The sequence below is a fragment of the Vigna umbellata genome, chromosome 1 (genome assembly GCF_029865625.1).
Source record: "Vigna umbellata cultivar VRB3 chromosome 1, Vumbellata_1.0, whole genome shotgun sequence".
In the NCBI taxonomy this organism is placed as follows: Eukaryota; Viridiplantae; Streptophyta; class Magnoliopsida; order Fabales; family Fabaceae; genus Vigna; species Vigna umbellata.
This window is the reverse complement of record NC_142165.1, coordinates 93687354-93712040: the sequence shown is the minus strand read 5'-3', so window position 1 is coordinate 93712040 and position 24687 is coordinate 93687354. Positions and strand designations below refer to the sequence as shown.

Below are 24687 nucleotides of genomic sequence, written 5' to 3'. Positions count from 1 at the left end.
CGACAGGATTCGCCAAGCGAATCCACAAACAGAGAGCAATACCCTCTGGTAATTTGCACAGCGCACCAGCTCGCACGGCGAATTACCCAGGCAGTGAGCACCCTCTATAGAGTCTCGCTATGCGAGATAGCTCGCATAGCGACTCTGCATCATCTGTAGAACGCAAATTCTGCAGAACGCAAATTCTACAGAATCACACACTCACACCAATCCTTACCATTTCTAGGCCTCTTGGCCAACTTCTAAGACTTCCAATTCGAAGTATATGTTGAATTAAACATGTATAACTGATTCTAACCCTTTCTAACATCTTTTTAAAGTGTTTATGCATTGATTTATACTTGAAAACTTAAAATCTCTCAACCTAGGGGCCCAAATCTAATTCCACCAGTATTAACATGATCTAGTCCAGTTTTATGTTCCTAGCAAGTCAAAATTGACCTATATGAGCTACCCAAACAGCCCAATTGCACTCTAGACCTCCAATGCTCAAAATCGTTCCCTCACTCTCCAAATGAACTAAAATCCTGATAGAACACCAAGTCTCCCACTTATTCAATGTTACAACAGACCTCTTACCCCAAGGCACTTCAACATAGTAATTACATAAATTAAATACCCCCACACAGTATACAACCATCACACTCCAGTTACCCTCATACAGTATACAACTATCACACTCCAGTTCTACCGTTCCAAGATTCAACACATGCAACTACATCATTCCAAGTCAAAACACAATACCAACAGTAAAGCAGTTCAAAACTCAGCATACATCACATGTAAACAATATAAAAATGAATCCTAGCTCCCCTTACCTGGGTTTCTCCAAGCACAACTAATTGAAACTGCCCTAACAGTACCCTTCACAGCACGAGAACTCAACCTAACCCTACAAACCACCAAAGTGGTGACAGCAACAACTCTTAGAGCTTGATTTGGCAGAAAATATGAAGACGAAACCACACTAGCAACATGCAACCAGTAACATTGCATGCCCTAGGCTCCAGAAACAGCGAAGGAAAGGAGAAAATCACTTACCGGTCCAAACGAAAATATGATCGGGTCAAAAGGAAACCTTCGGTGTGGTGAACGCCTGAGCACCTTCAAATCCAAGATTGAATGGTTCAGTGAATGGAAATTTTTAGAGAGAAGGCAAAGAGAATTTAGGACAAAAGAGCTTTAGAGAGAGAGAGAGCTCAAGCAACTGAATCAGACTTCTGAGAAGTCTTTCCTAAAACTAAGTTGTCCCTGGTTTGATGGGTCTGGCTGCCTCACATAAGGCCCAATGACTCCTTTATTTTTCAAGCCCTTACACACACATACATATATATATATATATTATATATTCCATGCCCTTTTTCCTCTTTCATTTAAATTTATTATTATTCTTCTAACTTGTTTATTCAAATTACAAATTATTAATGTTAAACACAAAACTAATAATAAATATTTATATTTAAATAAATTTTTTAATCTAAAATTTAATTTAAATATTAAATTTACTTTATTAAAACAAAATATTATAATAAAAATGTAATTGTGATAGTATGTGTAATGATAGTAATAGCAAAGACAAAAAAAAAAGAGTATTAATATTTGTCAACCTTATCTCCTTCCAAAGGTATCTATGTCACCAATTATTATTATTCCTCTTTATTCCAAAAAGCCCCACTGAGTTGAAAGTAAAACTTTCTAAGAATGATCCGTGGGCCAAAGTTTATACATGTTATCATTTTCGTCTTTTTATTTATTTATTGTGGGAAGTCACACTCATCATAGTAAAATTTAAAGTGACGTCTTGTTTTGATGCTTCAAGCCATAAATAATTTTTATCCTAATCGAGGATTGTTGGATGAGGATGTGGATTGACCTTTGCTTCATATTAATGATCCTGTCGGTGAATTGCCAGAGTTAATGATGGGCTGCCACAACCACCTATACTAAAAAATATGAGATGTGTGACACTAGTATCTCCAATGTATTTTTTATATTTATTTCTTTTATTGGTTTTTTCTAACAAATATATAGACATTTTCTTTTAAATTATTGCTTCATCACTTGATTCACTTTTTAAACTTATGTGATCTTCATCAAAGGTATGAACAGATTACACTATTAATGTGAATTTGCGAGCGATAAAAAGCATCCACTCTTGTGTTCGCTTCAAAAGAAGAGAAAGGATGACCGAAGATGGATTTGCAGGATTGTTGGAATTTCGGTCACCCATGATGGGGAAGAGATTTGCAGGGATTCTTAATAAAAATTCATGTGTGCCGTCCACCAATTTATTAAATTTCATCTATGTATATGACTTTAACATGTATAATCGATTCGCTAAAACAGTGGGCTTACAGAGAATCGATTCCAAGGGTTCATAATAAAAAATTTGAACAACAGTTCTATGGTCAGACTTTTACTACTATAGATTGATGAGAGTCCGGTTTGGCTTCGCGTGGTTACAGAAAGATTCCTGACTTGATGTTACCTTGCTTCATAAAGGCATTCCACAACAAAGATTCCTGCAGACACAGTGAGAATGCATTATGCTATTCAAAGCGGTTTTGACCACGAGAAGGACTTCATATCTGGTTGGTATTGGGTAGGTTGTTGTATTTATTGAGGGATGAGAAGCTTAATATATTGGTGCCCTCAATGGAAAGGTGTGTGCGAAGGGAAAGCTGTTGGGTCTTTTGCTCAGAAGAGGAAGACAAAGTGGTGAGGTTAGTAAGATAGTGTGTTGTTTGTCCAACCAGATATTGTTGTTTTGTATTTGCAGGGTTGTAGATGACGAAGAAGGAGGTTGTGCACGTTGATAGGATGAAGAAGCAAAGGGTGGAAGATGAATGCGCGTGTTTCAGAGCTAAAGAAGACGATGAATAGTGCATGGAAGGTAGGAAGAGGGTGGCGTATTCGGTTCCAGGAGAGAGGTATTAAGTTCCACTCCTGCTTACATATTTCAAAAACAGTGTATTCGGTTCCCTCAAAGGGGTATCTGGTTCCAGGCGTGGGAAAAGTGGCGGAAGCAAATGCATTTGGTTACGGGGAGTGGTAATCGATTTCGAAACGAAAGTTGGAACAACTGGTGGAAGTGTTCGGCCAACGTTGTTCTTCGACGACACCATGGTTGACGCCAATCTCCGGAGTCTAGACGTATGGTAGGGGTAAGTGCTTGTCTGTGCTGAACACAACCATTGGCGACAGGTTCTTCGTAGGCAATAAGAAGGTTAATGTTGAGGCTGTGGCGGAGGAAGTGGTGGAGTTGGCGGAGGCCATATGAGAGAAACGAAGGTCGAGAATGAAGCAACAAAATGCAGAGAGGAGTGAAACATGTGTAGTGCATGCAAAGGAGTCCATGGAGATGGGTCAAAGATCATCACCTCTGACAGTTTGTTTGTGATGCAGGTGTTCATTGGTTGAAGGTATTGTGAATGTGGTGGATGTACGTGCGTGAAGGTGATGGAGATTGCCAACCTCGTCGAGCGGTGTGTGAGCTATGGAAGGTGGTGGAGGTTCATCAACATCATTGTGTGTAGTTGGTATTGTATGGAAGTATTTGTACTTTTATTTTGTTTGTTGATAATGAAAGGAAATTGTGATGAGTTCGAAAGTGTAAGTATGAGATGTTAACCAGTTTTTATACGGTTGCATTGTTAGGAAAGAGGTGGTTGTGTGGTTGCTTGTGAAGGTGGGGGATTGCGGTGAATGAGGGCAGCCAAGTGGTTCATTTGAACGTAACATTCAAATTTTTTTTTGAAGCTTTCTATGCATTGTGGAAGCATTTTTTTATATAATATTTCATATAATTATGTTTGTAGGTTTGGTTTGTTTTAGAGTGATACCTTTCTTTGTAAATTGACATTTGAACTTAGCATCTACACAAGGACAAATTGCTTATTTGATTGGAGAAAAAGTCCTTGTGGTTGGCATTACATTGACTGGAAATTTATTGCTCAATCCAACTTCAACTCTTTATACGTCTTCAACGTCTTCAAGAGGTAAGTGTTAAAGATTAATTATTTATAATAAATATATGAATCGTTCAATGAGTGGTGGTTATTTGTAGCTTTATGATGTTGAATATATGAGGTTGAATATATGAATGCAATGTATTATGTTGATTTAATATATATTAATATATAATATATGAATGTATTAATATATTAATTAGGTTTAAATACTTATTTCGTCCTCATGTTAAGAGGTGAATTTTGGTTTTGTACCCGGTTTTAAAAATGAAGACATCAAGTCCTTATGTTATGAAAATTGTATGACTAAGGCCATTTCCGTTAAGTTCAGAATATCAGCGTTAATTTCATAGTGATGTGACATAATTTTTATCTTCTCTCTTCTCTGCTGCAGCTTTTTCTCTCTTCTGACCATTTTTTCTTTCGAGGAAGCTTGTTTCGCTGTCTCCAAGGAGCCTGTCAGCAGTTGGACTACTTGCTTAAATGATTGCAGTGGAATAAAAGAGAGCATCTCCTTCTAAGTTGACTGTAATGTATTTATTTTTCCTTCTTTCTCTGAATCAATCATTAAAATAAAAATTTGTAACATAAGAGGGTTTGATATATAAGTCTTTGGTCACTTGGAAACTTTTTCATTATCTTCAGAAAAAATTCTCAACAATGAAAAATATAACTTATTTAAAATTTATAAATTAAATTAAACATATAAAAGTAAAAAACAACTACTGATCCATGCATCATAAATATTTTCTTTACCAAAATCAGACACAGAGCGACAATAATACTTTTATTTAAATTTTATTAAATTGAAGTAAAATACAAGGGCAGTTAATGCTCACAAATTTGTTTTGAAATTAAGTAAATTCAATTTCAACTTATCAAATATAGTTGATATATGATAAAAAAAATAGTTTCACAGTTCCTGCAATAAATTGTGCTATAACCAGACAAATTAACTCTGAAAATTTGTTTTAACGTAGATATAACATTAAACATAATTTAATATAAATGTATAATTTACCATAAAAGTCTTTCTACTACTATTAAATGTTCCTTTGTTGTCAAATGTAATAAAATATGTTAATGTTTAATGAATTTCAATCAATTAACATTATCATTTCAAAAAATATTTATAAACGGAAGTTTGAACAGGAGCTTCAATAAAACTATAGGATACAGGAAAGGATATATAATTTTGATGGGTGCAATAAAAAAGCAATAAATGAATTTAATAATAGTCTTACTGAATATAAAATAAAATAGTTTTGTTTGGTGAATTTAAAATTTAGAAGAAAAGGAAATTAGAAAAAGATGATAATACGCAAATGAATACACAGATGTGAGAGAAGATAAAAAGTTGGCCATGAGAGAGAAAAAGCTGCAGCAGAGGAGAGAAGATAAAAATTATGCCACATCACCATGAAATTAACGTTGTTACTCTGAACTTAACGAAGAGAACCTTAGTCATACAATTTTCATAACATAAGGACTTAATGTCTTCATTTTTAAAACCGGGTACAAAACAAAAATTCACCTATTAACATGAGGACGAAATAAGTATCTAAACCAATCAATTAACTTTTTGTGTGTTAAATATATGTATGCAGTTCGTAATAAATCTATGAAATGGTGTTCTTGTGTTAGGTTATTTATTTTTCTTTAATTGTAATGATTAGTTGAATGTATTAATGTATATATGAATTATGTTTAATGAATATATGAATGCATGATTTTAATTATAGTATGTATATTTCTTTAAGTAAATATAGATGGAAGAATATATAGATTTATCATATTTGGACCGTGAAGATATAGATGATGATGTGGTTGGTGTAAACTTCAATATAGTCGCAACGATACGTCAACAATTACAAATAACTACTTCACTGGCTGCACTAACAATGTTATGCATTGTTGGACATGTGTTGAGTATCTTGAATATGTACTCAAGTGATTCTAGTAGTGTAAGCAATTTCCTACTAGACAGAGACCGTCGTAGGGAGCAATTAATGTCATACCTTGTGCATACTAATCGGTGTCGCGATATTATTAGGATGGGTCCAAAGGCATTTGTTAATCTTTGTGAGAGACTAAGAACAACTGGTTAGTTAAGGACGCCATTCGGTCGACACTGGAGGAACAAGTTGCTCAATTTCTTCATATAGTTGGGCATAATGTTAAGAATCGAAGTGTTGCATTTTTCTTTCATCGATCTGAGTCGACGGTTAGCAAACACTTTCACAATGTGTTGGATGCTATTTTAACTTTGGAATTAGAATTTTTAATTCAACCCTTAGGAAATGAGGTTCATCCATATGTGTACAACAGCAATCGATTTTACCCGTACTTTAAGGTACTAATTTGAACATATTTGAAGATGCTATTTTATCAAAGGATGGGAAATTTTTTTTAGTTATTTAATGACTTGTTAATTTTATGTTTAGGATTATTTAGGGGTCATAGACGGTACTCATGTTCGTGTAAAGGTGCCAAGATTAGATGCTCCAAGATATCGAGGAAGAAAAGATTGGCCAACTCAAAATGTGTTTGCGGCTTGTGATTTTGATATGAAATTCACCTACATTCTAGTTGGTTAGGAAGGCACAACATCTGATTCAAGAATTTTAAAAAATGCTCTTGATCGAGATGGTCTGTTGGTTATCCCGCAAGGTGAGTGTGTATATTGGGAAGTTAAAGATTTTATTAATTAATGTCACTAAATACCTTTATGTGTACAACATTGTAGGAAAATACTACCTCGGTGATGAATATTGTTAATGTCCACGGTGTTTGGCAACACGATGTCAGTGATGATGACGACGAAGACCAACCACACCATCATGACAACCCTGTGCAACCTCATCCACATCTTTCAAATACTAATATGATGACTGAAATGTGGGAGGGGATACAAGACTTGCAACAGAGAATGCAGGGTATGAAACCAACGCAGGTGCGAGTTTGGCGGATTGAAGATAACTTGGCAAACCTATCCCTCCACATGAACCAACAATTTGCCCACCTGAATCAGAATGTCAACTTAATTCTTCATCATTTAGATGATTAGGTTGCTTACTATTTCGTAAATGTATTACACGACTTTTTTTCTTATATTGACTTATGTGTTTCATTACTTACATTACCTATTTTTGAATGTTGTTATGTTTGACATTAGTTTTCATACTTATATTTATCGTTTAAATATTTCTTTCTTCAAAATTAATCAATCTCACTTCCATAACAAATAAATTCATACTACATGGTATAAAATTATATTACAAATCAATGCTACATTTAAAATAAGTTCAATTTACTAAATATTAATTTTGTTACTATTTATAAATAATTCTTAATTAATATTTCAATTTTTTACTCTTTACAAACTTTTTTACAATTAAATATAACATTAATAAATAACATTTTATATTACTTTAATAATTAGGGGCATTTGGTAATCTTTAATTTTTACCAATTAAACAATTTTTTTTTAAATCTGTCACATCAATCAAATCCTACACTAATTCTCACAAACTTTACTTCCAAATTCACTCTCAATTACCTCAAAATCCACTCAAACAAACAACAAAAATGTTACCCTCAAATCCTCTCAAATCCACACAATCACTCTCTCCCAAATCATCTCCCACAAATCTACACATGTGAACAAAGCCTAACGCAGTATTCACTTTAACATATTTTACTGTTCAAGCGCGAATGCGAGCGATGATTTCAGAATGCAGTTGTGTTCGGATGAGAAGAAATCAAGGAAAGGCGGAGACGGATTTGGGAGATACAATGTTTTTCATCACCCGCGACTTTGAAGAGACTTGGAGGGATTGTGACTGAAATGTCACATATACCCTCAACCTATGTATGTATATCAGCTTTTACGTAGAAAATCGATTCGCAAAAGCTTCATAACCGATTCCAACATGTTAAAAACCTGGAGAAGAACAGTTGATAAAAGCTTTTACTACTGATACTGTAGATTCACAAGCAAAGCTTGGCGTGGTTGCAGAGATTCCCTGAGCACTGAAGTTGCTTGACACAGTCGTTAAACAGGAAGAGCAACGACGATGTTCAAAGTCTAATGTGTTGGGTTTCTTCCATTAACGACGAAGAGTAATGGCGGTTCTTCCATTGACGACAACGAGCAAGGTCTGAGGTGAGGTTAGTATTGCCGTATGTTGGTTGTCCAATTTTCATTTTGTTTTTGAGTTCCAGGCTTGTAGATGAGGACGACAAAGGTGTTGATGGCATGAAGAAGAAAGTGTGAAACGGGATCTGCGTGTTTTAAGCTGAAGAAGACGATGAACAGTGGTTGATGACGAAATTGAAGGCAGCGTATTCGGTTCCATAGCTGGAGTATTCGGTTCCAGAGCTTGGAATCATTCACACACAAGCTGTATCTGGTTCTAGCTCATGAGTATTCGGTTCGCCTTTGTCGCAGATCTCGCACATGCTCGCGTATTCGGTTCCCTCTTCTCCACAAGACCTCCGTATTCGGTTCCATGAAGGCTATCCGGTTCCATGGTTGTGTGCGACGCAGTGTATTCGGTGTATTCGGTTTGGTTAAAGCCATTGTTGGAGAGGTTGAGGAAGCGGAGGGCAGAGAGGGAGGAGAGAGGCGAAGGGATGGGGCTGGAGAACTTATTATCAGCGAGGGAGAGATTGGAGAGGAATGAGAGGTGAGCTACATTGGCGGAGAGAGTCCCAGAGAGGTGGAGACCACGATGTGGAAAGCGGAGTAAGAAGAAGCGGAGGGCGGGGCGTAGGTGTCACCATAACCACGGAGGTCGGGGGCGATTGCTCGGTGTCACCACTCCTTCTTGCATATTTCAAAAACGGTGTATTCGGTTCCCTCAAAGGGGTATCCGGTTCCAGGCGTGGGAAACGTGGTGGAAGGAAATGTATTTGGTTACGGAGAGTGGTAATCGGTTCTGAAACGTGGGAGGGGGTACAATGTCTTCTTCCTACTGCCTTCTCCTACCTCTCTTTCCCCGTTAATGTCTTCTTCCTCCGGCTACGTCCACTCCTCCCAACGAGCCTCCATCTCGCTACTCCGCTCGCGGAAATCGTCGGTGGGACCTGCCAAGCCCGCCAGAAGACCTACCACACCGTCCTCCTCCTCCTCCTCCTCGAGGTCGTCGACCAAGGCCTCTATATCTTCGGTGGCTGTCGCCGCTGTGCTTGACGTGAGCAAGGCGAAGGAGAATGTCTCTGTCACAGTTCGGTTTCGACCCCTCAGGTTCGTCCATTTCCTTCCCTCTAGTTTGTTGTTTAGTATGTGTGTTTTCAATTCGTATAGGGAGAGAAATTAATAAGGGGAACGAGGTGGCATGGTAGTGAGGAATGAGTACCATCCTTCCATTGCTTATGGCTTTGGTTAGTATTCTTATTCACTAATTACTTTTCCTCCACATGGATACATGTTAAACAAAGTCTTACTTCCATAAAATAAAGGAAACTCTTATTATATTCCATATTTTTCGTAATTAGACGTGTTCCTTCCTATAGTTAAAATGTTAGACTTTGTTTTGTATGAATTTGGATTGCCTTTAAAATATTAATTTTAATTTTTTTAATATATCAAATAATAAATAAATTGATACTACTTGGTAGTAAATTATATTGCAAACAAATACTACATTTAAAAATAAATTCATTTTACTACATTATAATTTTTTTAATTTTTAAAAAATAATTATAATAATTATTTATAATTTTGGTCTCTTTATATATATTTTTACAATTAAATATAACATTAATAAATAACATTTTATATTACTTTAATACCTAGGGCCATTTTGGTAATCTTTAATTTTTACCAATTAAACAAATTTTTTAAATCTATCACATCAATCAAATCCTACACTAATTCTCACAAACTTTACTTTCAAATCCACTTTCAATTACCCACAAATCCACTCAAAAAACAACAAAAATATTACCCTCAAATCCCCACAAATTCATTCAATTACTCTCCACCAAATCACCTTAACCGAACACACCCTAAAGGATTACTATAGATCATGTTTTGGTGGATTTGACCAAAGAGATAAGAGTTATAAAATTTCTTACAAAAATAGTCACTCTTCGTCACTTGAAATCCTTTTAAGAAACCAATATACAAATAATATTAGAAGTAGTTTAAATATATGAAAATTTTTAAAATAATTTAAAAACAAAAAACATATTTAACATTTTATAATTAACCATATATAAAAAATATAATAATAATAATAATAATAATAAATTGTTCTAATATGTAAAAATTGGATTTAGTTTAGATTTTTAGTCATCTAATTTGTTTGAAAAATTCAAAAGACCTTTAATTTTTTTATTGTGTAATTTTGTCCTTTTAAGTTTTAAAAGTATCTAATAAAATTATTTTTTTCATATTTTTTCTAACAAGGTCAATTCTAGTATTCTTTATTTGTTTTGTTATTGACACATTTTCCTACATGTTATGAGTCAATTTTAATATTTTTTATTTTTTATTATTTTTCTTGTCATGTGTAAATTTATTATCGTATTAAATGTGTAGTGTTTTATATTTAATTTAATACTTATATTTAAAATTTTAATGCAATTTTTTAAACATGAAACAATTTTCTTAAACATTAGTAATTAAATTTAATTATAACTTTTATATATATTAAAATAATGGTATATCGTACACTCCACCAAAATTTATGTTATTTTATATATTTTTAATTTAATAAAAAAAAGCCCTTACGGTAGAATATAATTTTTTTTATTGAAATTAAAAATGTGTAAAATAAAGTTAATTATAATATTTAACTGAAGTAATTTGAAGTGAATTTTAAAATAATATTAACATGTAAATATAATTTGTAATTAAACTTAATTATTAATTTAATCAATTTAAAGACATTTAAAATAAATTACTTAAATCAAAATTTCAAATAAAAATTATATTAGATATAAAACACTCTCGTGTACTTATATAAAACAATATACAATGACCAGTGACGATTTTCTTAAAATAGAAATAAAAATAATAAAAACTAGCATGCACATAACGTATATAAACATTATGCACATCACATATGAACATTATCTTAGACAAAAACGACCTAATGGAATATTTTTTAAAACTAAAAAACTTAATTATATCAAATAAATATTACAAATTTATTAAATTTTTTAAACAAATTAAAGATCAAACCTAAAAATAAAAATATAAAAATATTTCTTGTGAATTGACTGCTATCGAACAACATGCTAAAGAGAAGATATTAAAAAGATGAAGAATTTATAAACCAATTTTATATTTTTGAAAATTCATTAAAGATGGAGTTGGAAAAATAAACTACAAGATAAAATTTGATAAAAGTAAATATAGTGAAAGTTTCTATATTTTTGCACATAAAAAAATTAAATTCTCAAATTTATAAAAAAAGGACATACATAGAACATTTAACACAACAAAAGTACACAAATTAAAAGTACATTTTGTCTTGAAAAAAGAAGTTACATTTCAAGGGTTTGTAATAGCAGCCCATAAGTACGGTCTTGGTTCTTTAAGTGGATGTAGAGCATTGAAGTTCCCTTTCAGAACCATATGTGAGTCTGAACCGTTCATTCAAGTAGTCCCCACTACGTATTGGAGGGAATCTGCATCAAACATTGACAAATTTCACAGCAGTGTCTTCAGTGTCAATGGAAAATTTAAGAAATGTACGCATATAAGCTTTTAGTAAAGACCCTTTCCAAAGAATAATGTTTGGTTCTGACACTTTTCTTTATCTGTGTATCAAGTGTATTTTGGTTTTGGATAATTTTCTCTAGTAAAACTAAAAAAAAATGTAAAAACACTTCTACGACAAAATGTATAAACTAATTTTAATTTACAAAAAATGACTCGTCCAGAGCTAAGTTAGTGCTCTACCTTTTCCCTCATTTACACAGAAGTATTTAAATTAACCAATAACAGTATATTTCAATAAGTTATTAAAAACATGTGTTTTTAGTATTTTTCTTTGTTATTATCATTCAGCCACCCTTGACCAACTCGCTGAGAGTTACATTTTTTAATATGGGAATATTTGAATGATAATATAAAAAAATTCAAGTCAACTTTATTTCCTTCTATTTTTTTTCCTTTTCTCTTTTTATGAAACTCTCATTGCTTATTTCCTGGTTTCAGCCTGACTGGTTGAAAATTTCCTAATAGAATATAGGTTTTTTTTTCTACCTGGGAGGAGATGATTCACTGCAGCAACTTTCAAAGCATTCCACCATACAGTCTGAGGATGGATCGAAGAAGAATGCCACCTGAAGAATTGCACATTACTCATTCACATTTTCCTGAAATGCTCTAGAAGACAACATCAGAATGCAGAAAAAAGATGAATTTTTTAAGTAACGCGTAGAAAGAACATCATTCTCACTATCTATGACATCAGAAAATTTCCTCGTTCATTCTTTTAAGAAGTCATAAAAACTTAAACATTAAGACTCCTTGAAAAGATATCATCAACATCTGATACATTACTTCAGTGGATAAAGCATAACCTAAACTAACTGGATAAAGCATATCCTACGAAAAATACGAAAAAAAAAGTATGTAACTTAAAATTTATAAAACATGAATAGCATTGAATTAAAAAGAATAGAAACAGTGCGCTGACAATGTAATTATGTAAAAAGGGACGCTGACAATGTAATTATGTAAAAAGGGAGTTTATACTATTTTCCAATGAAAGATTGACATGTATTTATTAACTTATATAATACCTACTTTAAACATCTTGCCTATCGTAATTTCTGATTAATTCATAATGTTAAAATCAACAGTAAGAGTATAAAAATTAAGCTCTAAAAAAGAAAAAGGCTAAAATATGCAAAATTTTGAAACAGATTCGTAGAAACCACAAAATATTCGTGTGTGCATGGGAGAGTGCGGAAGACATCCTCGGTTCAGTGTCCCTGTGCCTAAAAACTCACTTGACCCATAGAGCTTGGGGATCACGTAAACATCTCTAACTTAACATCGCTTATCAAGTGTGAAGCATACTTCTTTTTGGTTTGCACGAAGAGAAATTTAAAGGTATAAATTCTATTTATTCTCTCCTACCCTCTGAAATAAAATGCCATCATGACTATCATTCAAAGTAAAAAATAACAATAACACAAAGCAACAGTGAAGTGTCTAGTAATTACAGAATAACGTTCTTTTCCTGTTGACATAACCCTATGAAGTGTTGACCTGCAATAGTAATGACAAAAACTGAGAATGATATCTACCAGAATGGTAGCAGACTAAGATCTTAATATATATAAAAAACAGATTGAGAAGCTGCTCAATTATTTCATTGGTAAAAAAATAAAAGAAAAAAAGTCTTGTTGGATGTGGATACCTGTACAAACAATTTGTCCATCTCTCCATCAAGTCTCCAATGTTCACTATTAAGGCCCTGTAGATACAAACCGCAAACACCTAAGGCTAGGAAAGAAGAGCAGAAAAAGTGCAATTTTTTGTGGAACTGTAGTCTAGAATCTCTATATAATAAAGATAGATTCAAAATTAGTAATATACTATTTAATTAATCATGAACTCACCCTTCTACATGCGGCACATCCTCCCAGACTTGAGGCTCCCTGAGCTTATCCTTGGAGATCTATAGTGTAAAATCTCAAGCCTTTAATTGTATGAAATTATGAATTCAAAATATTGAATAGAATTTATGGATAAATAACAATGAGCTCTAATAAACAAAGTATACGTGAGAAAGGAAGCATGAAATGGGGTGTACGAAAGTAAAATAGGAGGGGAGGGTAGGGCACGTATACCCCTAGAGGAGCACCACGTCAAAACAAAGGTATTTCAAGAAGAGGGAAAGGAAATGACAGGAGATGAGCATGTTAGTAACAAACTGGACGGGTGGTGGTCCACAAATGGAAAGGAAGATTCACCATACATGAGGAAAGAGGAAAGAATGCACTGTTCATTTGGTCAGTTTTCAGCATCTATGCAAAATCACCATTCAAACCATCAAATTTTGTTGAATTTAGAAGTGGACCAGTGATTTTCTGTTGTGGTCCTTTTCATTGCTGTTTAAGTGTTTGCACACATAAAAAATGATGATATAAACTTGTTTGACGTATCAATTAAGCTTTGCACCACTGCCAATCATTTTTTACCCTGAAACCACCATTTTCAGTCACCTTTTCTGGTGCAGAATGCATTTTTTGTGCTGTTTGGCATTAGCCATATTCTAATTATCATTTTTGGATTGGCAAAAGCTGGGTTTATGTTTCCAAATACAATTACATGATTAATACACTGTAAAGCAATCATAAAAAGCAATTCAAACCCTGCAATCCAGTTTTGAAAGGTCAAAAAAATCAGCAAACACAAAATCTGCATTTCATTGGAGCATTTTGTCAAACAGTTTGGCTTTTTCATCAAACACTTTCGCTGCACATGAATTTAATCCTGGTTTGAGTTTTTTCTTGCTTGTTTAATCTGTTCTAGAGCTTATCCTAGGTTCCTTTTGTGTTCCTTCTTTTATTTCATACTTCAAGTCATTTGAATTCACCATTTTTGGCTTCCAAAGGTGCTTTCCAATCTGGTTTTGAGTAATTAAACTCTGGTGAAGTAAAATGTTTTGGTGCTCACTGTTTTTTCTGGTGTGTATGGATGTGTGACGTCTTGGTGAAGTTTCTAAAGTCCAGACACCTTGCTCCAAGGGGGTAGCATCTTAGGAAGTGGAAGATTTGCTAAATTGGCCACAAGCTTGCAACTCAAAGTGCCTTTTCTTTTGCTGGTTCAGCAGCGCTTCTACAGCAACCACAAAACATTTTTCTCACCAATTTGGAACTGCACAAGCCAGCTGCTGCAGATTCACTTTTGTTTGTTCTTTGTAAACACATTTTCATGTATACTTGAATCATTGTATCACGGAACCTTTGTAGTTTAATTACTTTTTACATTTGAAACTTAAGTGGCTTGGGAAAATGCTTTTCAAGCAATTCCAAGTGCACCTTTGAACATTGTAATAGTCTAGTTCCGCATCTTAGTGTGAAAGTGTGTCAAGGGGCTCCAAATGTCACTTGCACTTTCACTTAGGGTCGTCTCTCATTTTCCTTTCCATTTGCATTACTTTACTTTCCTTTGCTTGATTGACTTTTATGTTTTAAGTCTCCGTGATACCTAGGAGCGCGTTTCATTTAGATAAACCTTCATTTGGTTTCTAGGTGCATATTTCATCTTGCATTCAAAAAGATTTTGAAAGATTTCTACCTAGAAACTAAGGTAAGAAACAACCAAAGACACTCTAGCTAGGAAGGACAAGGTTCTTAAGCTTGTCCATTTGTGACTCACCTCTCTTTCCTGGGAGCTATTTGGTTTATTTTACCTCTAGAATCTTTCTAGAAATCCTTCTCCAAGAAAGTATAAAAAAGTTTTGTGAACCGTTTTCGACTCTATACTTGTGCAAGCCTTTTAAACTCTTCTGAAAACATTTCTTTCTCACTTCACAAGTATGAGTCACTCAAGTGTGCAAGGGAGTATAAAAAATGATTGTGAGAATGTGCAATTAAGTGAGGAGCTTCATAGAACTCAAGCTCAACTTAATAGGACTGAAGTCGAGCTTAATAGAACTCAATCTGAGTTTCAACTAGCTCGACAAGAGATAAATGAGCTTAGACAGATGGTTACTAGCCTCACTCTCAATCAAAGGGGTCAAAATCATACTGAGACTTCCCATAGGCAAAACCATGATCGTGGTGATCATTCCCATCATAGTGATCAAAATAGTGGTCATCATAATGACTACTATCAACACCAACCTCGAAGACACCACCATCATAGAGATCATTATGTGGAACCAAAACTTGACCTTCCCCCCTTCTATGGCCGAGATAATGTAGAGGAATACTTTGAGTGGGAGATGAAGGTCGAACAAATTTTCGAGTGTTACCACATAGATGATAGGAGGTGAGTGACCTTAGCAACATTGACTTTTCAAGGGGCCACTCTATACTGGTGGACATCAGTGATCAGAGAACAAAGGATGCATGGCGACTACACCATACAGTACTGGAATGAGCTAAAAGTCGTCTTGCATCGAAGACATGTCCCAGCATACTATGCAAGGGAGATCATGGACAAGCTCCATCGACTCCAACAGAGAAACATGAGTATCGAGGAGACAAAAAAATGGAACTACTCATGTTAAGAGCTGGCATCAAAGAAGAAGAAAGATTCACCATAGCAAGGTTCCAAAGCGGCCTTAACTACGAGATCTGTGATAAGGTTGAACTTTTACCTTATTTAGATCTCAATGATTTCGTACAGCTATGTGTGAGGGTGGAAGAGAAGAATAGACGAAAGGCTTCCACCAAGAGGACCTACCCTACTGCCTCTACATATAGGAAAGATCCTAAGAGGGAGGGTAGTTCTTCAAGGTATGAGGAAACCCGAGAGAGAGAAAAAGAACGGGTCAAGGGAAAAGAAAGAGAGTTGACAAAAGAGAAGGAAAGAGAGAAGAGAAAAGAGAGAAATAAGAATCACAAAGAGTCCACACGTGAATCTAAGGGTAGGGAGACCCGGTGTTTTAAGTGTGGGGAACGGGGACATTATTCTACTGAGTGTCATATCAAGAGATCAACCTACATGCTTGAGCATGGTAGTGATACTGAGGAGTCTTCCTCAAGTGAGTCTGAGATCTCTACGTCTAACGAGGAACATGAGACTCCACCATGTGATGGAGATTTACTTATGGTCAGACGACTCCTTGAAACAAAGCATGTTGAGCTAGAACAGACTCAACGAGAAAACCTATTCCACACACGTTGTAAGGTTTTGAACAAAACTTGTTCTATGATTGTGGATAGTGGTTCTTGTTGCAACGGTTGTAGCTCTAGAATGGTTGAAAAGCTAGGCTTAACTACTATTCCTCATCCAAACCCTTACAAACTTCAATGGATCAAAGAGGATGAAGGGATAGTAGTAAAGGAACAAGTAAGTGTACCTATATCCATTGGCAAATATGAAGATCAAATCATTTGCGATATTGTTCCAATGGAAGCTGGTCACATCTTACTTGGACGTCCCTGGAAATTTGACAAACAAGCTTTGCATGATGGGGGTCACTAATAAGATAACCATCCAACATAAAGGCAAAAAGATTATTCTAAGTCCTCTTACACCTTCTCAAGTGAGAGGATCAAATAATCCTTAAGAAAAAGTTGGATGCTGAAAAAAAAAATGAAAATAAAAAAGATTCAAACGAGAAGAATGTGAGTTTGGTAGGTCATGCATCGACCAAAGATTTTGTCCATACAAAAAATTCTAAAAATCTTTTTTCTTGGACAACCTCATTTTCTTCTCTACGAGGCACTTGTATCCGTAAATTATCAACTTGATTCTCTACCCAAAGGGTTACAAAAGCTCTTAAGAGAATTTGATGATCTTTTTCCTACAAAGGTTCCACGTGGATTGCCACCTCTTAGAGGAATCGAACATCAAATTGATTTGATTCCTGGAGCTAGCCTTCCCAATAGGCCAGCTTATAGGACTAACCCTACTGAAACAAAAGAAATAGAGAACCAAGTTAATGATTTATTAGACAAAGGGTGGATCCAGAAAAGCTTTAGTCCTTGTGCGATGCCAATGTTGTTAGTCCCAAAGAAAGATGGGTCATGGAGGATGTGTACTGATTGTAGGGCTATCAACAACATCACTATAAAGTATAGGCACCCTATTCCTAGATTGGACGACATGTTAGATGAACATCTTCACCATGTTAGGAAAGTCTTGATTGTGCTTAGACAACATCATCTCTTTGCCAATTTTGACAAATGTACTTTTTGTCAAGAAAGTGTAATTTTTCTGGGATTCAAAGTTGGGAAAGACGGTGTTCATGTTGATCCTAAAAAGATCAAGGCTATCCAAGAGTGGCCTGTTTTGACAACAGTAGGAGAAGTAAGAAGTTTTCTCGGTCTAACTGGTTTCTATAGACGTTTTGTGGAAAATTTCTCTACTATTGCTGCTCCCCTCAATGAGCTTATAAAGAAAGATGTGCCATTCAAATGGGGTGATCGACAAATTTTAGCCTTTGAGACCTTAAAGCATAAGTTAACACATGCACCCATTCTACATTTGCCTGATTTTTCCAAACCCTTTCAAGTAGAATGTGATGCATCTGGGGTTGGGATAGGAGCAGTTTTAATTCAAGAAGGTCATCCCATTGCTTACTTTAGTGAAAAACTTTGGGGACCAACTTTGAACTATCCCACCTATGACAAAGAGTTATATGCCCTCATACGAGCATTGAAGACTTGGGAGCATTACTTGGTATCAAGAGAATTTATAATCAACACTGACCATGAATCTCTCAAGTATCTAAAAGGGCAAGGAAAATTAAACAAAAGACATGCACAGTGGATAGAGTTCCTCGAGCAATTTCCATATGTCATCAAACATAAAAAGAGGAGTACTAATGTTGTTGCGGATGCTTTATCTAGGCGCCATGCATTATTAGTCACTCTAGGATCACAAATCCTAGGCTTTGATGACATCAAACAACTTTATGAAACTTATCCTACATTTGCATCCACTTATGCATCTTGTCTTAAGAAGCCATTTGATAGATTCTATTTGTCTGAGGGGTATCTTTATAACAAAGGAAAACTCTGTATACCCCAAGGATCCATTCGAAAGCTTCTTATAAAAGAAAGTCATGGCGGAGGACTCATGGGCCATCATGGAGTTGATAAAACTCTAAATATTTTGAAAAGTAAATTTTATTGGCCACACATGAGAATAGACGTCCAAAAGCATTGCTCTAGTTGTATAGCTTGTTGTCAAGCTAAATCCAAAGTTATGCCTCATGGACTCTACCTTCCTCTTCCTATAGCTAGTGCCCCTTGGGAGGATATTAGTATGGACTTTGTCCTTGGATTACCCAGAACTCAAAAGGGGTTTGATTCTATCTTTGTGGTGGTTGATCGATTTAGAAAAATGGCTCACTTCATACCTTGCCACAAAGTAGATGACGCTAGCTATATTGCAAGACTCTTCTTTAAAGAAGTAGTCAAATTACATGGCTTACCCAAAACTATAGTTTCTGATAGAGATGTTAAGTTCCTTAGCTATTTTTGGAAAACATTATGGGCCAAGCTAGGAACTAAACTACTATTTTCTACTTGACACAAACTGATGGGCAAACCAAAGTAGTAAATAGATCTCTATCTACTCTATTACAGGTAATGTTAAGAGGTAATCATAAGAATTGAGATGATCATCTACCTCACATAGAATTTGCTTATAATAGAGTAGTCACAAGACTACTAATCTTTCTCCTTTTGAGGTTGTCTATGGTTTTAACCCTCTCACACCTCTTGATCTACTACCTCTTCCAGAATCATCTTCTTTTCTTCATAAAGAAGGAGTTTCTAAAGCAGAGTTCATCAAGCAGTTACATGAAAAGGTTAAACTCCATATTGAAAAACAAACTCAAAAATATACCGAATACAACAACAAAGGGACAAAACAAGTAATTCTTAAAGAAGGAGACCTAGTTTGGCTTCATTTGAGAAAGGATAGATTTCCCTCTCAACGCAAGTCCAAACTTAGTTCACGAGGTGATGGTCCTTTTTAAGGTGGTCAAGAAAATAAATGACAATGCATACATGTTAGACCTTCCTGAGAGTTATAATGTCAGTCCCACTTTTAACATCTGCGACTTAATTCCTTTCACAGGAGATGCCCAACAGGTACAAGCAGATCTGAGGACAGATCATTTTCAAGAGGGAGGGATTGATGGAGGACCATCCAAGATACATATAGGACCTCTTACAAGAGTCATGGCTAAAAAGATTCAAGCAGAAGAAGGACCACTTTCTACATTACTCCTATGGAGAATCCATTATTAATCCTTCTTCTCTTTAAATAAATACATTTACATTGTTTTGTAGGTCACCAATAAAGGTTGGAAACCATGCTTATACATCTTAGAAGGCTTGCCAAGCAAAGGAGAGCAAAGGAAGCAAAGAAGAGTGCATGTTCAATGATTTCCAGATTGGACAGGATGACTTCCGGATTGAGTTTCCAAAGGATTTTGGCTTCCGGATTCTACAGCACGCCCAGCCACCTGCAGACTGCGCCCAGCCACTGCGAACCAGCTTTTTCTCTTTAGCACGTTTTCCTCTAGCTTCCTTCCCCTTTGGAAGGCTGTCTGAGCTTTAGAATCTTCATACACTCATCCAACCTCCACTGAACATTTCCCCAAACACTTGGCGCGCACCAGATTCTTCATCCAGTTCCTCCAGTCTGCTGCGTTCGTTCTGATCTGTGGAGAGCTCTACCTTGAAGAGTGGAGCCGCTCCTATCAATTAAAAGGTCTAGGTGGGAGTATCTGGTCCAGAGGATGTTTCCTTTGCAGTTATTTTTTCTTCCTTAATTTTTTTTTCTACTCAAATTCTGATAGGTTTCTGAATAGGAAACCCTATCTAAACACACAATCGAACACAAACACACAGAAAAGTAAGTATAAACTGTATGTTTTATGTATTTCAATATCGTATCTCCACACTCCAACCTCCCAGAGAGCCTAAAACTCTCCCCTCCACAGGATAAACGTGATCTTGTCTTTACACTAACAATTCAAAAAGTGTCCAAAACAGAATACATCAGCTCTTTTATAGGAGCTTTATTTCCCGCCCAATATCCTAAAGCAGTTATAACTACCTAGCACTTCTCCCCCGCTTTATTTCTTTTTCTCTTTCTTTCATAAACTATCCACTTCCTATCAAATTCTGATCTAATCAGAATCTTGACACACGGAGATAGGATCCCCAGCTAGTAAGGAGTTCACCTCCACTTCCTCTCCCTAATTACCAGGGACATAGCACAATAATAAAACAGAAAGCATACTATAGGTAAGAAGAGAACCTGCAGTCCAGGAACGCCATCAGTCATTAGGAGAGTGACCATGCCATAATCTGAATGAGGAGAGGCACCACATATCTGTTCACCAGAGACCAATTCACCTAATGAAATTGCAAGGCATATCACCAAAAGTAAAAGGTTACACAGGATAGTTGGTTTGAAAACCTGGTTCCTACTAATATAACGGCATAAAGAACTTCAGAATATATTATAAAACATAAACTTCAAGTATTTCCAAAATAAACAAGCACATTATAAATATACCATACATTTCATTAAAAGTATTACATTATGTATTTCAAAATCGCATATGGAATGCTGCTACATTGATGTACATCATAGTTCAGGCCTAAAAATACTTGAAAATGTTCCCTTTTTCAACATTCTGATTAAGAGGAAATTACAGTAAATAAAATAAAGATGAAGTCAACATGAAAGATAAAATTTGAAGTGTGCTAACGAATACATGAATGGATTTGTGGGAAAGGTGCTTTGCGGATCTTTAATATCCAGAAGAGCAAGATAAATGCTAAACCTGGATAATGCAGTAGGCGGAGAAAAGCTGCTGGTTTGTTTAAGGCGCCTATCTTCTCAAAGTAATCTTCGTCCAGATTCAAGGACATGGCAATCAGAGACAACAGGTTTTTTCCAGCAGCCCTGGGGTAGATAAGAAGAATATGTAAATTCTAAATTAAACAAAACAAAAGACAACGAGCATGTGATTGCCTGGCACAGGCGAACCATCCTTTCCTTCAGTATATAGCCACATATAGCACACAAGCACATTAACTCACAATGAAAAGATGCACGAATAAAGCTCTAAATAAATACAACGGCCCGAAACCCCTCGTGCCTACATATTTGTTAAATTTACGAAGAAATCAACATGCTATTGGCACTGTTTGGAACAAAACCTAAAAGCAACAAATGTTGGACATGTATATTTGCCTACAAATAACGACTTACAGTACATGTTTGATATCAGAAATTCTTTTGAGGAGCTAATTAAACTCACAGTAATTTCCAGTATAAAGATTCCATTGAAGGTTTCCAGTTTGGCAGCAATTCTGGAGTGTCCTTGCCAGAAAAAATCTCAAATTAAGCTTGCGTTAAAACAAACCGTGTGCACAAACTATAGTACAGTATCCATTCCAAATGAATTGGATGCAAAGGAACGCCATACCTTCAGAAGGCCATTGATTCAGATGAGCAATAGAGGGATCTTCTACAGGACCAATGTAGTAGCTCTCTTTTGGGTCACCTGTTACCAAGGACATACACAGTTTTCTTTCAAAATTAATTCTGCTTAAAATTGATTTTGAAGTAATGTGAAATTAATTGAAGTCGAGATTAATTTTAGATACTTTTCAAAAAAAATAAAGAAAGAAAGAAAGGAAGAATACCTTTTGATAGTGAAGTAACATGAAGAGTCTCGGAATATAGAGGAGTGTAGCCTCTATATTCCTTGCGCGCCAAGTCCATCTTTTGTTGGAGCGGAAGTGAGAAAAAGTGAGCACTTTGGTTGAAGACTTTCCTCAAACACTGGGTGTCCACCCCGTGGTTCACAAGGTAAAAGAAACCATACTCCACACATGCCTATTCGTTCGTCGCATAACAATACGGTATCTGTGAGAAACACAAACAGATAAAAGAGAAGGGAAGGGTACGAGTTGAAAACCTGACGGACGGAATCCGCCGCCGAAAGACGGTGGGGCGAAGAGAGGTCTATGATCGGAAGACTCGCAGCCATTTCCGCTTCTAACTCAATCAATCCTCTGTCTTATGTTGCACCATTGAATCATGTCAACATCAACCCAATCCAAATCTTTTTCTTTTCTTTCTTGTCTACATCATCAAAATATTATTTTCATTATTCGCTATTTTAAAATACAACAAAAACCATGATATAGTCTCATGTTATTGTCATTCACCTGCACCCACCTACTACAACTACCTCTCTGCGTCATCGTCTATTCTTTCTACTTTCTCTACATTTTTCTTTGGGTGGGTTTTTCAATTTAATCTATTTTCTAAAATAAATAGTTAATATCTTATATCAAATTGATGCTAACACGAAGCTGTTCATTGAGAACTTACATGTTCGTTTTCGTTTTTGTCAGTACAATAATTTTGGGTGATGGGATGTCACTTGTTTTCATTTACAAGAAAATCGATTTTAATTTTTAAATGATGAGCAGTATGTAATTTGTCACCATTAATTGAAGAAAAATTAAACTAATTTCAACATGTAAAAAATAATTAAACAAAATTAAAAAATCATTTGAGACAAACCAAAATGATAAAAATATCCTTAATGAAAACGTGTTTGTTTAGTGATTTAATATAAAAACTCATACTACTCCAAAAGTGCTTACAGTATGTTCATCAACTAAGCTGATATAGTATCGCCTAAGTTGGATGGTCTTACAACTGTGTTGAAGCCATCTTCACAGTCCTACTGTACAATTACCAAATTAAATAAAAATTATGAAGTAAATTTTTAGCCTATACTTATATTTCAAATTAATTTATGAAGCCTAATAGTATGTTTAAATCTAAGTTAAAATCCGACTCGCTTAAAATATTTTGTTGATGATGTAGTTTGAGTTCGATAAGATTCTTTAAAATATAAAACTTGAACTTATTTATAATTTAGCTTGAGAATGATTTAGTGGAAGTATTTTATACGTTGAGTAATATGAGTTAAATGGGTCGAAAATAAAATTAAAAATTAACTTTTAAATATTTATAAATTTCGGTTGAGAATAACTTAGTCCAAAAATAGGATTTTTTTTATATAAATAGGCAAATTGTAACAGGATTTTACGCATCTAGGCAAAAAAAAATTAATTTACGGTTTTAGACAAGTCGTAGGAGGTCCAGACAACTTCAAATGAAGAAGTTGTGTCCCCTTACACCACTTCACCTTGACACAATGGTCAGAGGTGAAGTCGTACACCCAAAAAATGATTTTAGGGCCTGGTAATCGATTATCATGCCTTGTAATCGATTATAGCATGCTGAAATCGTACATGAGGCACTTATAATCGCTGTAATTGATTACCAAGAGTGTAAATGGACAAAAACTCTTTGGTAATCGATTACATTTTTGTGTAAAAACAGATTTTTTTTACATTGACATACTTAAAAAAAACAGATTTTTTTTACATTGACATACTTTTTTAACGTATGTTTGACAATTCTGATTACTCATACTTGTTTTAGAGAAAAAACAAATTTAAATGATCATTAATTTAGTGTAAAAACAAATTAAAGCCTTAAAAGAAATTTTATAAACAATATTGATATTATTTTATTAATTGATGAAGGGATTACAAAAAGGTAATATTGAACAAAAAGTTATTGACGATATGGACATGTTCCTCTATGATGACCTTCGTTACCTAGTAAGAACAATTTTTTGGTTGATAGGAGGTGGATTGATCCATCTCGTTATAGATTCTATTGGTAGTTGGCCTTTCAGATGCCTTGCGTCGCATTTGAGGATTTGGTATGAAGTTTGGACTGGTATACACAAACCAATAATCTTCATTTCGAATGGGGTGAAATTGTATTTCGTATGCCTTATAAATATTGTTAAGACTGTACAGTGGATCAATAGATCGGGTTAATAATATATGCGAATATGCAAAAACCACAATCTGCCTATTTACGTAAAAAAATTCCAATAATAACTTGATTCTGAGCTTTACACATTGAGATCAAATTAAAAGCTAATTTTAAATCTAATTATAGACATCAATCTAACATAAACTTAGCTTAACTATTTTACAA

The 24687-nt window shown here is 34.9% G+C and overlaps 1 protein-coding gene across 4 annotated transcripts; it reads right to left on the bottom strand.

The window, feature by feature from the left end:
- Positions 1-11334: 11334 nt before the first annotated feature.
- On the bottom strand, positions 11335-23007 carry LOC124847466 (kihadalactone A synthase LFS-like). 4 transcript variants are annotated; one of them, XM_088104820.1, is made up of 12 exons: positions 22990-23007; positions 22571-22737; positions 22296-22488; positions 22076-22153; positions 21908-21959; positions 21428-21549; positions 20896-20993; positions 13557-13615; positions 13355-13411; positions 13158-13203; positions 12190-12269; positions 11335-11609 (listed from the first exon to the last, which is right to left on the bottom strand). In XM_088104820.1, exons 2-12 carry the CDS (start codon positions 22640-22642, stop codon positions 11516-11518), a joined length of 951 nt encoding a protein of 316 aa, XP_087960946.1. In that variant the 5' UTR covers positions 22643-22737; positions 22990-23007; the 3' UTR covers positions 11335-11515. The 4 variants fall into 4 exon arrangements, 3 of the variants coding, with proteins under 3 accessions (XP_087960946.1, XP_047180924.1, XP_047180933.1); XM_047324968.2 differs by lacking the exon at positions 22990-23007 and adding an exon at positions 22834-22974; XM_047324977.2 differs by lacking the exon at positions 22990-23007 and adding an exon at positions 22824-22963.
- Positions 23008-24687: the final 1680 nt, after the last annotated feature.